Source organism: Entelurus aequoreus, linkage group LG15 (genome assembly GCF_033978785.1).
Source record: "Entelurus aequoreus isolate RoL-2023_Sb linkage group LG15, RoL_Eaeq_v1.1, whole genome shotgun sequence".
NCBI lineage: Eukaryota > Metazoa > Chordata > Actinopteri > Syngnathiformes > Syngnathidae > Entelurus > Entelurus aequoreus.
In genome coordinates this window covers 37,196,579-37,210,955 of record NC_084745.1, presented here as the reverse complement: position 1 = coordinate 37,210,955, position 14,377 = coordinate 37,196,579, and the positions used below count along the sequence as shown (strand labels likewise).

General features: G+C 40.9%; 1 protein-coding gene across 6 annotated transcripts in view; it reads right to left on the bottom strand.

Annotated features, from left to right (window-relative positions):
• LOC133630112 (anion exchange protein 2-like) overlaps positions 1–14,377 on the bottom strand; it is a 45,432-nt gene that overhangs the window by 21,082 nt on the left and 9,973 nt on the right. For 4 of the 6 annotated variants that reach the window (XM_062021432.1, XM_062021426.1, XM_062021429.1 and 1 more), the window contains exons 2-5: positions 11,705–11,786; positions 9,083–9,242; positions 2,430–2,589; positions 2,140–2,363 (exon numbers count right to left, since the gene is read on the bottom strand). In XM_062021432.1, the coding sequence (XP_061877416.1) occupies positions 2,140–2,363; positions 2,430–2,589; positions 9,083–9,142 (444 nt within the window). In that variant the 5' untranslated portion in view covers positions 9,143–9,242; positions 11,705–11,786. Of the gene's footprint in view, positions 1–2,139; positions 2,364–2,429; positions 2,590–7,119; positions 7,288–9,082; positions 9,243–11,704; positions 11,787–14,377 lie in introns of those variants that run through there. The other 2 variants (XM_062021428.1, XM_062021430.1) reach the window with 2 other exon arrangements.

Below are 14,377 nucleotides of genomic sequence, written 5' to 3'. Positions count from 1 at the left end.
TTTTTGATTGACTCTCTGCATAATGTAAAAAGAAAATACATGATTAGACATTACCCTATATACTAGAAGTGTAAAGATTGATCGCTATATCGATAAATCGATTTATATTCCTAAATTTCAAGAATACAAATCTGTGCTCGGCAAGTTTGTCTTCCAGAAGAAAGGTATCGATACACTGGATTTAAAATGGCAGGCTTTATTTTTAGCACTTATAAAAATAGGAACGGTAAACATTAAATCTAGTTGCATGTCTGTGACGTCATCAAAATGGCGGAGAGCTATTACAAAACAACAACTTTAATCTACAGCACGATTGTAAACAGCACAACAAAGACAAATGACTCACCACAATAATATAAAGCCACAACTGAATTTTAAGCCACAAAAGACACAACCGACAAAACAAAAGTGACAGCGAAGGAAGTTATGGCGACGCACCAACTTCTGGAACACAAAAACTGGCACCCAAGGAAAAGTACCGTAATTTCCGGACTATAAGCCGCACCTGACTATAAGCCGCACCAGCTAAATTTAGGGGAAAATACAGATTGCTCCACATATAAGCCGCACCCGACTATAAGCCGCAGGGTTTTGATGTGTAATTACCGTAGTATATAGGGGTTCCTGCTACCACGGAGAGGATTGTCGGGACAGAGATGACTGTTTGGGAACGCAAAGCGTCCCATTTATTAACAATAAATCTTTCAATCATTCAATCAAACTTTCACATCTTTGACATGGCGAACAGCATTCGTGCAGAGTACAAATAATACAACGGTGCAAAGTAATACAAAGTGCTCGCCTGTACGTTATCAAAATAACCAGCCTACCGGTATATGAAAAGTCAGTCTTTAATCATTGTGTCATCGTCTTCCTCCTGCGTACTAAAACCACCGAAATCCTCTTCGTCGGTGTCGGAGAAGAACAGGCCGTAAATAAACCGCACCGTTGTATAAGCCGCAGGGACCAGAACGAGGGGAAAAAGTAGCGGCTTATACTCCGGAAATTACGGTAATTTAATCAGAAATAAATAAATGGAAGAGATAGATGAAGGAGTATATGGAAATTAGGAAGCGAGGGACCAACTTCATCAACGGAAATGAGGGGGCATACATGCTTCCACACACGTAGGACGCTGTCCTTCACCGGCGACATTAGGGCAGAGAACAGATAATGTATGACCAGGTCAGGGTACTTTATTTAGCTGGTAAATCTACTGTTAAAATGTTGGTTACTGTACTTTTATTGAACATTTCTTGAATGTTAAAAATGTGAGCAGAAAGGTTTTCCTCCTGTTAATTCAACCTAAGTGTTGATTGTGCTTTATTCAAATAAAATGTGAATGCATTGGGTATTAATTGTTTTTTACTTGCTTGTTTATATTCACAATTCACTCATCCCTAATTCACTGACAAAAATAACAGCAAAATAGGAAACTTCCGCTGCAGTGTCCAGTCTCAAGTATTTATTTTACAGTCACATTGCTTGATTTTTTATTTTTTTTTGCTTAAGAAAGTTACTGAATCCATTTCAACTCACTGAATCGTTTCGGATCATATCGTTCTAAAAAAATGAGATCGTCCCCGATTCGTTTTTGCAACCACAGGCATTGAATCGAATTGTTGTTAAAACGAAACATTACACCCCTTCTATATACACATATTGTCACCTATAACACACAGCTAAGATGAGAATGTTTAATTTAGATAGCTTAACATATACTGAACTATAGTAGATTGGTTTTAGCATATTTAATGTCCAAAAAGGATCAATGTACCCCCCCAACGCACACCACCTCACACATTCTTTAATTTTTCTGTATTTTTGGTGGAAAACTTTTGGACACCCCTGATCTATTCACATATAGATAGGAAGTATGAACATAAACAAAGTTGCATGGACGCAAAATAGGATGGTTGGCGAAGATAACTGTCAGGAAATAAAAGCATCTTGTTTGGTGTACTGTAGTATCATCATCATCATCATCATCATCGTGACTTAACCTGAGAGGCACAGATGAATAATTTAGACAGCACTAAAATATTAATTAAAAGGAAATTATGCAAGCATCCTACAATGCTTGTATTCTTGTACATGCAAATTAGCTGTGTATTTGATATCACTAATCCCCGTGATTACCTCCACGTCTTGGACCCTCACAGGCTCAGAGGGGGCGGCGCTTGTCTCCCCTTCCTCCTCTTCCTCCTCTTCCTCCTCTCCCTCATCTATGGGCCCGCCGCTGGGGCCGTGGCCGCTTTTGTGATCCTTGTCCTTCCTCCTCTTCTTGCTGCTCTTCTTGCGGCGTCCCTCTACGGGCAACTTGGACAGAGGTCGATGGATGTGGTGGGAGGAGTGTCGGTGGTCTGTGGAGCACACCTTTGATTTAGGAAGGCTGTGAGAGGGCAAGGGAAAGGAGAGAGAGTGCTTACATTCAATGTCTTCCTCGTGGTAGTTGTGGTGCTGCTCGTCAGGCACCACAGCGGACGGGCTGAGGATCTGCTGGAAGCGCTGGACGCCCAACGCTTTGTTCAGGTCGCCCTCGTCGTCCTCGTCCGGATGTGCGGCCCTGTGCGAAGACGACACCTCCGGCTGCAACACAAATGTACAAACAAAGCCTTAGTTGAGGTGACTTCAATAGAGAGTAAGGGGTACAAGTACATAATTAGCAGGAACTTATATTTAAAATGAACTGCTAGCCAGGCTGGACAGAAATAGTGACAAAGTTAATATATTTAATTTATTTATGTCAACGGTGTTAATGGGGCCAGAGTCTATAAATATAATTAATAAAGATATACACTATATTGCCAAAAGTATTTGGCCACCTGCCTTGACTTACAAATGAACTTGAAGTGCCATCCCATTCTTAACCCATAGGGTTCAATATGATGTCGGTCCACCTTTTGCAGCTATTACAGCTTCAACTCTTGTGGGAAGGCTGTCCACAAGATTGCAGAGTGTGTTTATAGGAATTTTCCACCATTCTTCCAAAAGCGCATTGGTGAGGTCACACACTGATGTTGGTCGAGAAGGCCTGGCTCTCAGTCTCCGTTCTAATTCATCCCAAAGGTGTTCTATCGGGTTCATGTCAGGACTCTGTGCAGGCCAGTCAAGTTCATCCACACCAGACTCTGTCATCCATGTCTTTATGGACCTTGCTTTGTGCACTGGTGCACAGTCATGTTGGAAGAGGAAGGGGCCCACTCCAAACTGTTCCCACAAGGTTGGGAGCATGGAATTGTCCAAATTGTTTTGGTATCCTGGAGCATTCAAAGTTCCTTTCACTCGAACTAAAGGGCCAAGCCCAATTCCTGAAAAACAACCCCACACCATAATTCCTCCTCCACCAAATTTCACACTCGGCACAATGCAGTCCGAAATGTACCATTCTCCTGGCAACCTCCAAACCCAGACTCGTCCATCAGATTGCCAAATGGAAAAGCGTGACTCATCACTCCAGAGAACGCGTCTCCACTGCTTTAGAGTCCAGTAGCGACGTGCTTTACACCACTGCATCCGACGCTTTGCATTGGACTTGGTGATGTATGTCTTAGATGCAGCTGCTCGGCCATGGAAACCCATTCCATGAAGCTCTCTGCATACTTTACGTGGGCTAATTGGAAGGTCACATGAAGTTTGGAGCTCTGTAGCAACTGCAGAAAGTCTGCGACCTCTTTGCACTATGCGCTTCAGCATCCGCTGACCCCTCTCTGTCAGTTTACGTGTCCTACCACTTTGTGGCTGAGTTGCTGTTGTTCCCAAACTCTTCCATTTTCTTCTAATAAAGCAGACAGTTGACTTTGGAATATTTAGGGGCAAGGAAATTTCATGACTGGATTTGCTGCACAGGTGGCATCCTATGACAGTTCCACGCTGGAAATCACTGAGCTCCCGAGAGCGGCCCATTCTTTCACAAATGTTTGTAGAAACAGTCTCCATGCCTAAGGGCTTGATTTTATACACCTGTCGCCGGACCAAGTGATTAGGAGACCTGATTCTGATCATTTGGATGGGTGGCCAAATACTTTTGGCAATGTAGTGTATATTATTAGATATGCTTTATTGCTTATAACACTGAGCTAAAATATGGGCATTTTGTTCAGATAGCTTAGCAAATATTGACTTACACTATATTAGTTTCAACATTATTGTACAAAATGTGTCAAAAGCTGAAATAGGCTCCAGCGTCCCCCGCTACCCCGAAGGGAATAAGCGGTAGAAAATGGATGGATGGATGGTGTCAAAGTGGATCTAATTTAAATGTTTCTGTAAGTGGCCCTCGCTGAAAAGTTTGGACACCACTGCTTTATGTGATCGGTTAAGTTTCTATCTTTACTAACCTGCTTAATTTTGGTTTTAACATACCAGTAATATTTATGTTTTAAATATATTTATGTATTGAAGTGGTAATTAGTATTACTGCATTAGTTCATTAAATCGACACTAGAGGGAACTGTGGTGTGAAAGAGTACTCCTCCAGTGTCATGACAGGCCCTATAATATACATGCCTTCTTTTAAAATTGTACACAATAGCCATGTGCTCGGTTATTGTTTTTACACACTGGGGTGTGAGGAGGACCATGTGGGTCATAACATATCACTTTTCTGGCACCCTGCTGTACAGAGACATAGCGCCGTGAATCCACTAACAGCGCTGAGAAGGGTTTGCAATTGCTGCTTGCTGACTACCAGCCAGGTGTATGAAGTTCCGAGAGAGGACACTTCCTTGGGTCCTGGGTCATGTGATGGTTCTCAGCACAAACAAACATGTTAGTCCTGAGCTGCACTCAGTATTTTCAGAGTGAAAATGTGCATACCATGTGACACACACAAACACAACTTTCGTTAGTTATAAACTGGCACCTAATTTCACCTGCATTAAGTTAATCAAATACATTTATAGACTAAAAAATCCAAGTGGGAACTGACCGCATGTTTACATGGAATAAATGTAATTCAAACTCAAAATTCTACAGACAATACCCCGTCATGGCAATGTGATTTTTCTTTTTTTAACTTTTGCAAATTTCTTAAAAAAAAAAAATCACATGTACATAACTAGTCACAGCCTTTGCTCAATACTTTGTTGATGCTTTTTGGCAGCAATTACTGTGCAGCCTCAAGTATTTTTGATTATGATGCCAGTAGCTTGGCACAGCTATGTTTGGGCATTTTCGCTCATTCCTCTTAGCCCATTCCTTTTTGCAACACCTCTCAAGCTTTATCAGGTTGGATGAGAAGTGTGGGTTTTCATCTGGGATGTTTTTGAACAATACTGCATTCATCTTTCCCTCTATCCTGACAAGTCTTACAGTTCCTGCCGCTGAAAAAACATCCCCATATCATGATGCTGCAACCACCATGTTTCACTGTAGGGATTGTATTGGCTTTCTGATGAGCGGTGCCTGTTTCCTCCAAACATGACACCTGGTCTTCACAACAAAGAGTTCTTATCAAACCACAGAATTTTGTTTTTCATGGTCTAAGAGTCTTTCAGGTGCATTTTGGCAAAGTTTTTACTAAGGAACTGCTTCATCTGGCATCTCTACCATACAGGCCTGATTGGTGGTTTACTTTATCCTCTCTCCACAGAGGAATGCTGTAGCTCTGACAGAGTGATCATCAGGTTTTTGGTCAGTTCCCTGACTAGACTTAAGATTAATGCAGCAATGTACAGAGACATCCTGGAAGAAAACAGACACTTCTCATCCAACCTGATGGAGCTTGAGAGGTGCTGCAAATAATAACTGTATGTACAGAAGATTTTTTTTATTTTTAATACATTTACAATTTAAAAAAAAAACTTTTCACTTTGTCATTATGGGGTATTATCTGTATGATTTGAGAACAAAAATGAATGTATTCCATTTTGGAATTAGGCTGTAACATAACAAAATGTGGAAAAAGTGAAGCTTTCCAAATGCACTTTACAAAGTTTGGACGCCCCTGATTTACACTAAAATGTTCAATGCACACACTCATAAATTGATGTTATGTCTAAAGAAAGTGTGAAATATGGTCAGTGGAAAATATCTCCCATGATTCCTTTCAGGGCCCACAGTGTGTTTTTACATGCCACACACTGGTGAGAGAACACCTGACTGCCGCATAAATGAGTCTTTGTAAGTTTTTTACATTCACATCATTGTTGTTATGTAGGATTGAACGCATCAAACTGCTTCGAATATTCGAGCGCTGCGAGTGCAGCTTAATAAGGTAACAGAGGATGTAGCAGCAAGACATTTGCTGCACGGGGCATCCCAAAACGGTGGCTTCTACAATGCAAATGTAATACTGTGACAGAGAGATGCTCTTCAGATGACTGATTTCACACACTTGGCGTGGCGGTTTATTTTCACAGCGCCCTCGCTGGTATTATGGTTTCACAGTCAACCCCTCAGAAGTGGGATAGAAGTGCGAGGGATTCACATGGAGGTGAGACAATCTTTCACCGCTTGTAACGTGCCAAAACAAGGCAAGGGGTAGCCGAGTGAAAACCAAATCCGCACGAAGAACATCAACAGGATGACTGAATGATTTGAGCATGCAGTGCTTAACCTGCAATAACCAAGACATGGAACGGAATCAAAACAAAAGCCTTTCAATGTGAGCATATGACGGCTCTGAAGGAGATTATCTGTGCAATGGGAGGTTGGCTTAAATTCTATAAAGTCAGCACTTGAAGGGGGTGGGGAGAGGAGACGGGATGTTACAATGATCATGTCATACTGTGTTGCCGATGAGTGTTCCTGCATATTTGAATTTACGGACAGCACAGTTTGTGTTGTAATTGTCACTTTTTCAAAAGATTGAAGAGGACAGGCTAATAAGTCCTAGTACATTGTGAAAGCCTTCTAATTACACGATCAATATATTCTGGAAAAGTATATCTGTAAAAAAAACAAAAAACGACATAACGTGCCAGAATCAATGCTTAAGGAGGCCAGAGGGAGTAAACTATCACACTGCTGTGTATGTGTGGCTACAAATCATCATTTCAGCAGAGTCAGCCAACAGTGCAGCACGTGAACTCCTTCCTTCCTTTTAGTAAAAAAAAAATAATTGTGTTGAAAAATTCCAAACACAAAACTACAGGGACTATGAAACCACAAACTCACCTTGAGAGAGTAGAGATAGTCCATGGAGTCGCTGATGGGAATGCGGATCCCTCCTAAAAAGAAGCTTGATAGCTAAATGTCTTTTTTTTTTTTTTAAAACCTCAAGTAGTAATTTGGGGCTAACCGCTAGTTTCTCATTCCAGTTAACCTCAGTCAGCCGTTTGTCAGGGGAAAAAAGTTTAAAGACTTAATATCCAAAAGACGGCAACATCAGAACGCTCCCTTTCCAGTTTTTACGGGTGTAATAATTAACTCAGCTGGAGTTAGGGAACGACCAATAAGGACTAAGCAACTGTCACAGTGCAAACAATATTTTTTATCTTTAGCAAGCTTCTTGACTGCCACACTTCCTGCTAGCAAGCATGACACACTCATGTGCAGCTTTGAATGAATCCTATCAGTGGATTTTATGGCACCTGGACAGTATTATTTACTGTAAATGTAAGTGTACTGTCTGTTCAAATCATACTTCAATAATTTATCTAATTTAGACCTTCATAAGTTTCTCAGAATTCTAAATGCCATTGTTAGCATGATTGACAGCTGTTAGGTTTCTATTGCTGCATTCACAAGAAAATCATTAGGCTGCAGATAATATGCTATCATTTCATCTGTGCAGCTTCTGTTATTCTAATACATCATTATCAGCCTAGCAGTCAGCATTTCATTTTTCCAACAAGTCAAAGAAAGGTTAAGGAGGTGTGGCCAGTGGCCTCTGCACGCGTCCTTTGCGGTCTGCTAGTTAACCGTGTCGCCTCCACTTGTGAATGCTCGACATTCTGCACAGTAACTGCCAGAGTTCTATTTTAAAACATCAGTGACCGAGTCTTTAACCAGACGCCCTGCAGGTAACAATACACTGTCACAACTACTGGGCAGTAAACAGCCGAGAAAAAATATGCAAGGCTTAGGGAAAGTCGGCATTTCCTAATGTTGTGCTACAGTGAAGACATCTAAAGGACACAGGCATATATAATAAAAAAAGTAAGACTTTGTTCCCAAAAACATCTGTCACTGTCTACTCTATGGAACAAAATGCAATAAACTATTTCCTCTGTCATAACACAGTGAGGCCTTCTTTAGATTTGACGACCTCAAGCAAAAAAAAAAGATGAGCTCAGCCGAGAAAAGTGGGTAAAGGTTCAGGCAGCGGCCGTTAAACTATGATTCCTTGAATGCCACAAGCATACATTTGCATTCCCTGGATGCCCAAAACCATTGCAAAAGGATGATATCTAAATGAACCATGGGAAGAAATTTCCTTTAGCCTGTGATATGTTTTGTTCGGGCATCTTAATCACTCTGAGATCAACATGTGGAGGACCTCTCCATGCAAGAGAGGAATGCTGCTTGCTTTGGCCGAGGACCAGCGATGCTCAGGGCTAGGACAGTTTCGTCCCAGCAAGCTGCTATAATGCAATTTGTGTTTGCACTAGCCTGGTCCCACATTATTGGAAACTTTGAGAAACACAGCCAGTGCGCCTCCAAAAGGTTGTGAGCCCTTTGTGGCATTCGAAGATGGGACGTTTGAGTTTATTTCGAACATGCATGCAAACAACATGATACATCACAATTTCCAGTTTATCTATTCAACATGTTCGAAAAGGAGTAGAAAGAAGCAGAGCTTATATAATCCTACCCCTTTTCCTTTACATAGCAGTTGCTAAAATTTTTGTTCACTTCATGTTCTCAATTTATTCACAATATTCTCCATAAGTAATAACATTAAAAATAAATAATAATTAGTGAAGTAAGTTTTATTTCATATGGTGAGATAAATAAGATTATCTACATGCCATGTAGGTTAAGACTACTTCAAATGATGTGAGTGGCTAAACAGTTATAGTAGAAAGGAGCAAGGCAGCACAAATTCCAACTCTAAAGGTTTGTTTAGTCTCTGCAAAGGCTCCTAAGACGACTGTGTCCGTCTTGGATTGTCTGAAAGTGATTTGTGCAAACTTACGGCATGAATGGCCGACGGCACGGCATCCCTAATCTGCTTTGGAGTGCCGGGGTTGCTCATGGCTCCGCACGGGACAGGCTCTGGGAAGTTGGGGGTGATCGGTGCGGCGTTAGCCCTTCTCTTTCTCGCTGGGACTCAGGCAACTTTTGGACAGCATAACCTGCAAGGATAGATTGGTAACAGCGCTATTAGGCTCAAACAGCCATGTTGACTAAGCCATGTACAAGTTATACCATGAGATTGAAGAGAATAAACGCCTCATTCAGTAGTTCAATTCAAGTGCCAGACATGCTACAGCCAACAAATATAAAGATTCCAGCCCAATGTATAATGTGTAACTTGCCAGCTAACCTTTTGTCCCCTATAATCTTGCGTATAATTATAGTGCATCTCCAGCCATACAATAACCGTCATTTCAATAAGCTTTAACAGTTTTGCAGAGCAATTGCGGCTCGACTGAAAGATTTATTGTTGGCACGTACTGATCGCGGTGATTTAGAAAGAAGTCGAAAATTTCACTGCACATACGATTGGATACAATATAAAAATGCATATGGCATGTTGTCTATTCTGAATGGAATTCAATTTAGTGGAGTTATCTATCCACCAGGAATCAAAACAGCATTGCCCTTTTATTCGTCACTCTCCATGAACCAGGAAGTAACAATCAAATGATGGCCAAATAATTTTGCACACTGCTTTACACAGGAAATATGTTGGCTCTCCTAACAGTATACACACACAGATTTGTCTGATTTTTATGATTCCCACAGTAAGGTCTTCTTCACCGCCATTCAAGGTCATTAACCATTAGCCAGATAAGAGCCTGATAAAAATGCACTACTGTGCAGGGAGACCCAATGATAAACTGTGACGCGTGCGTCTGCTAACCTCCGCCAGCCTTCGGTTAGGAGACCGATAGGGATTCTGAAAAGGATGTCACCCATACCATTTTGAGACCACAAAGTTAATCTGTTGTAGGGTGCATACCATTCTAAATGATTGTGGAGGATATTAATAGCAATTGAGTAAGTGACACTACTGTATATTGTTGACCACCAAGTGGCGGGTCATGTGCTGGATATCTGACAGCTGCTGTCAAAAAGATGATGTTGAAGGCACCTGTGCAGTAACCTTGTTGACAACCTTTTTAGCGTGTCTATCTATCAAGTTTCATTAAAAAAAAGACTGAACAAACAAAGGCATCCATGCAATAATGGTGATAACGGAGGCATTCACTCTGCCAGAAGCGTTATTATCTCAGTAAACGCACACCCCGCCTGCATGGAAGAAGCAGTTCTAGCCCCACAGGGATAAAGTTACAGCACACTGGGATGTAGAGCATGAAGTATGGGAACCGGCCCATCTCCTCGCTTCTGATAATTGTGCATTGTGGACTTGAACCTACACCTGGATTTGTAAATAACCTGTGCCAATGAGTAAAAAAGGAACTGCAGGATGCTCCTTCTAAAAAAGATGACATCGCCAAAAAAGGCGATGGATGAATGCTGTGTGTGCAAGAGGAAGTAAGGACAACATAGGGCTGTTATTCCCGGTAGAGATCCAGCGTCTAGTCCTGAGGAATTTGTTCCTCACCTCCATACCTCACTGAGTCACTGTGCACATGAGGCTTGTGGAAAACATGTCCACCGTGGAGGAAGTACTTGTGAAAACAGGAAGTCAGCAGCTGTTAGGAAACGCTGTGAACTTTGAACGAAACGGTCAGCCTGTGCTTTAAAATGCTGTGACCCCTGTAGGTTGATTCAATTTGTCGCAGCATGACACTACTGTCGCCGCCTCTTCCTGTAAACACGAGGGGTACCAATCACGTGTCAGGACTAAGACATGCATAGATGTATATGTTACAGGCTACACATGACAATTATACAGTTATAATCACTCAATATCTACGTCCATGTCTTCTTCTTGTGATTTATGATTAGTTGATGCACATTGCATGGGTAATTATCTCTCCCACAGACTAAAAATACTCCAAATAAATTCCTAACGTCCATGTAATTGGTGCTGGTTTTAGGCGCTTTACGAGGGGTAAAAATGTTTCAATAAATGTGGCATGCGTAGGAGAGCATACATGGTCATCATAATGTCCAAACCAGAAGCAACGTGTGTGCCTTCAATGGAGAGCTGTGTGCTAAAATGCAGGTGGCGTTCAAGCCCTTCTCCTGTTTTTGTGCTGATTGTGTTGTTCTTTAAGGACGAGATACATTCTGGCCTCAATGTTTTATCTGGAGTAACATTCTAAGCAACTAGTATCACCCACAAAGCTGACGCAGAAAAGGGTGCGATAAGTACCAAAAACACTGACAAGGCTACAAAGTGGGTTTATGTAAGTAAACGCTGCTAAATGCATCAACAACTTATTCATAACTGTTTTTTTCTAGCGCAGAAAGTATTTAGTTTGAGGCGATTACTGCTGAGGAACCTAACTTTTTTACACCTACATGTGAAAATATGCTCACTTCTAAGATACCTAAGGGGTCTTCATTCATAAAATTAAAACATTGATAATGCAATAAAATACAGCAATTATGTGAAACACTTAAATTTGAGTGAGACACCTTAACGACAATAAATAAAAGCTGTTTGGTGAAGATTTCCTACCTTGATTTTCTTACTGCAGAGAAGCCACCGCAAACATTGTAGTAGTGCAACTGCGATCTCTGCAGACAGGAGCGAGCCCCTTCTGGTCAAAGTGCAGGACAAGAGCAAAGACAGGAGAGAGCGAGAGAGTGAGCTGGAGAAGATTGTAGGAGACAAGACAGCAGAGTTAAGGGATGTGCAGCGAGTGACGTTGAGCCTCTTGGACCGATGTGCGCCCACTGATAGTGGCCGCCTTCGTCCGCGGGATTAAGTTTCTTCCTGGAGCCTGCTGACAAGTAGCCATGTGACTACAGAGCCCATTCAACACTGAGTCACACACACACCTCAGTCTCTAAAGTGGTCCTAGTCAGTCAGCCAGTCAGTCAGTCCCCTTGATGATTAATATTTGCAGCTTTAGTGTGTTTTAAATAACACTGTCTGCACTTCTACAAGCTATATTTAAAACGATGTTTATACTTAAACAAGCCAAATATTTCAAACATACTTGCGTTCAAAGAATTGAGCAGTTTACCGTATATGCATGTCAGTCTATCCAGTACACCTAAAAATGTAGTTTTTCATGTCAACATGTGTTTTTTCTTTTTTTATTGTGTTTGTTGTAGTTGTTGTCTCTCTGTCTTATCCGCCTCTTGTCCCCGCAATTTCCCCCTCTGTCTTCCTTTTTTTCCCTCTTTCTACCCCTCCTGCTCCGGTCTGGCTGCGCCAAACAATAATATACATCCATTTAATAAAGTCAGATACAAATAAGGCAACAAGAGAAGTATCACACACTTCTCTTTTGTAAAGTAAATCTGTACAGCAAATATGGGCATCCACATCAGCAATATGATTTGATTGAGTAGCTGGACAGGACAAAAAAAACACATTTTAAATGTCAACATGTGTTTATTCATCCTGCTTTAGAAAAATGTCAGCCAACAGTTACAGGGTCAACATAAAATAAAAAATACATTGCACTTCTGAATGAAATCTTTTGAGTCAGGTACTATTATATTTTTTTTATATCCGATGAAACACATTACCGTATGTATGTTCCTGCATTTCTTATAGCTCCTACATGATTAATTTATCAAATTAAAGGCACCACATGTGAACATATATACAAGCTAGCCCAATCTGTCTTGTTTTGCAATACCACTTACCCTAAAAAGGGGTCATATAATGATTATTTTTCTAAATTTAAAACACTTCCTTGTGGTCTACATTAGATATAATGGTGGTGCTTTGGTCAACATTTTGCATAGATTTTGTTGTAATGACCATCTTCAAGACACTTTCTGACTGTCTTCACAATGCGGCGATTTGTGGCTGGTCTTATTTACATGCTTCAGGCCAAGCCTCCTTCAACTGCGTCTCCACTTCGTCAGCCATGTTGTAGTTTTTAGTGCACTTATGTCTACTGACAGACATAAATTCGAACTAGGAGGCAAGATTATTTTATAGATATCTCCACCATGCTTTAATGGTTTGATTTCAAATTTGTGACACTTATGGGAATCCAAAATACACGAAAACAGGTACCAACAGGTAGGACAAGTTGGTTTCGCATAATAGGATCCCTTTAAAAGCTAGTGCATCACAGGTTCAAATCATTTAAACAGTTTTAAACCAAAACATATGACAAAAACCCCACCGACTAGCATTGTTATACCATTACTGGTTTAGAAGATTTTTTTTCACAATTACAAATTGAATACAAATTGTAGTTCAGCTCAAATATCGTGATTGGCATATACCCAAACGTAGGTAGGTATGTAGGAAGGTAGGTAGGTACGATACGCACCATACATACAGTACCGTACCATGCATCCATCCGCATGCACACACACACACATACATATATATATACACACACATATATACATAAAAAAAGCAGTTCCAAAGAAGCGACCAACAATTTTAAGTCATGTTTTTGATAGCTATCATGGAATGTGCAGCCTAACGTTGCTAGCTAAACTTAAACTAATTTGTTATCAATAGCAATAACAAACAGAACTAATGTGTTCCGTGTGTTGTATCTTACATGATTGGAGCAGGAAGCGGGCAGGATATAATGCCTACAACATGGTTGAAAGTTAGCGCCCTCTCGACAGCAGTGTAGGCGTGGCCTTTAGGAAACAATTGGCTGAAGGTGTCAGTAATAATAATATTCTAAAGCCAAAATACACACTTTTGTTTTTGTTAAAATGAAAACATAGCTGTTATGCAACGAATCCCTCCCTAAAGTCACAAAAGCCATCGGATTAATTGTGTTGTGCGTATGAACAAAGAAAGTCCTGTGATCTAAACAAGTTGTTACCCCTTTGCCAAATAATCAAGCCCTGCATACCACATCAGCTTATACAAGCCTCAGGGGCTAAAGGAATATCCAAACCCTGGGAGGAGATTCTGTGTGTGTGTGTAGGAGCTGGAATTGTTTGTCTCCAGGGACACAGTCGTCTAAAAATGTAGTCCAAGTCTGGGGCTTTCCTCCATCCCAACTGGTTGCTGAAAATAGCCTCATGCAAGAAACACCAACCGTGCTCAACTATGTAAAGAGGTGCGACCTAATGGCCGCGTTTTCTTAACCCTGCCACAGTGTTAATTACATTTTTATTGCAGAGGTATCCCAATCTGCATAAGGGATATGTATTTTCTGTTTAATACAGAGTAATGATTCAACTGCATAATTAC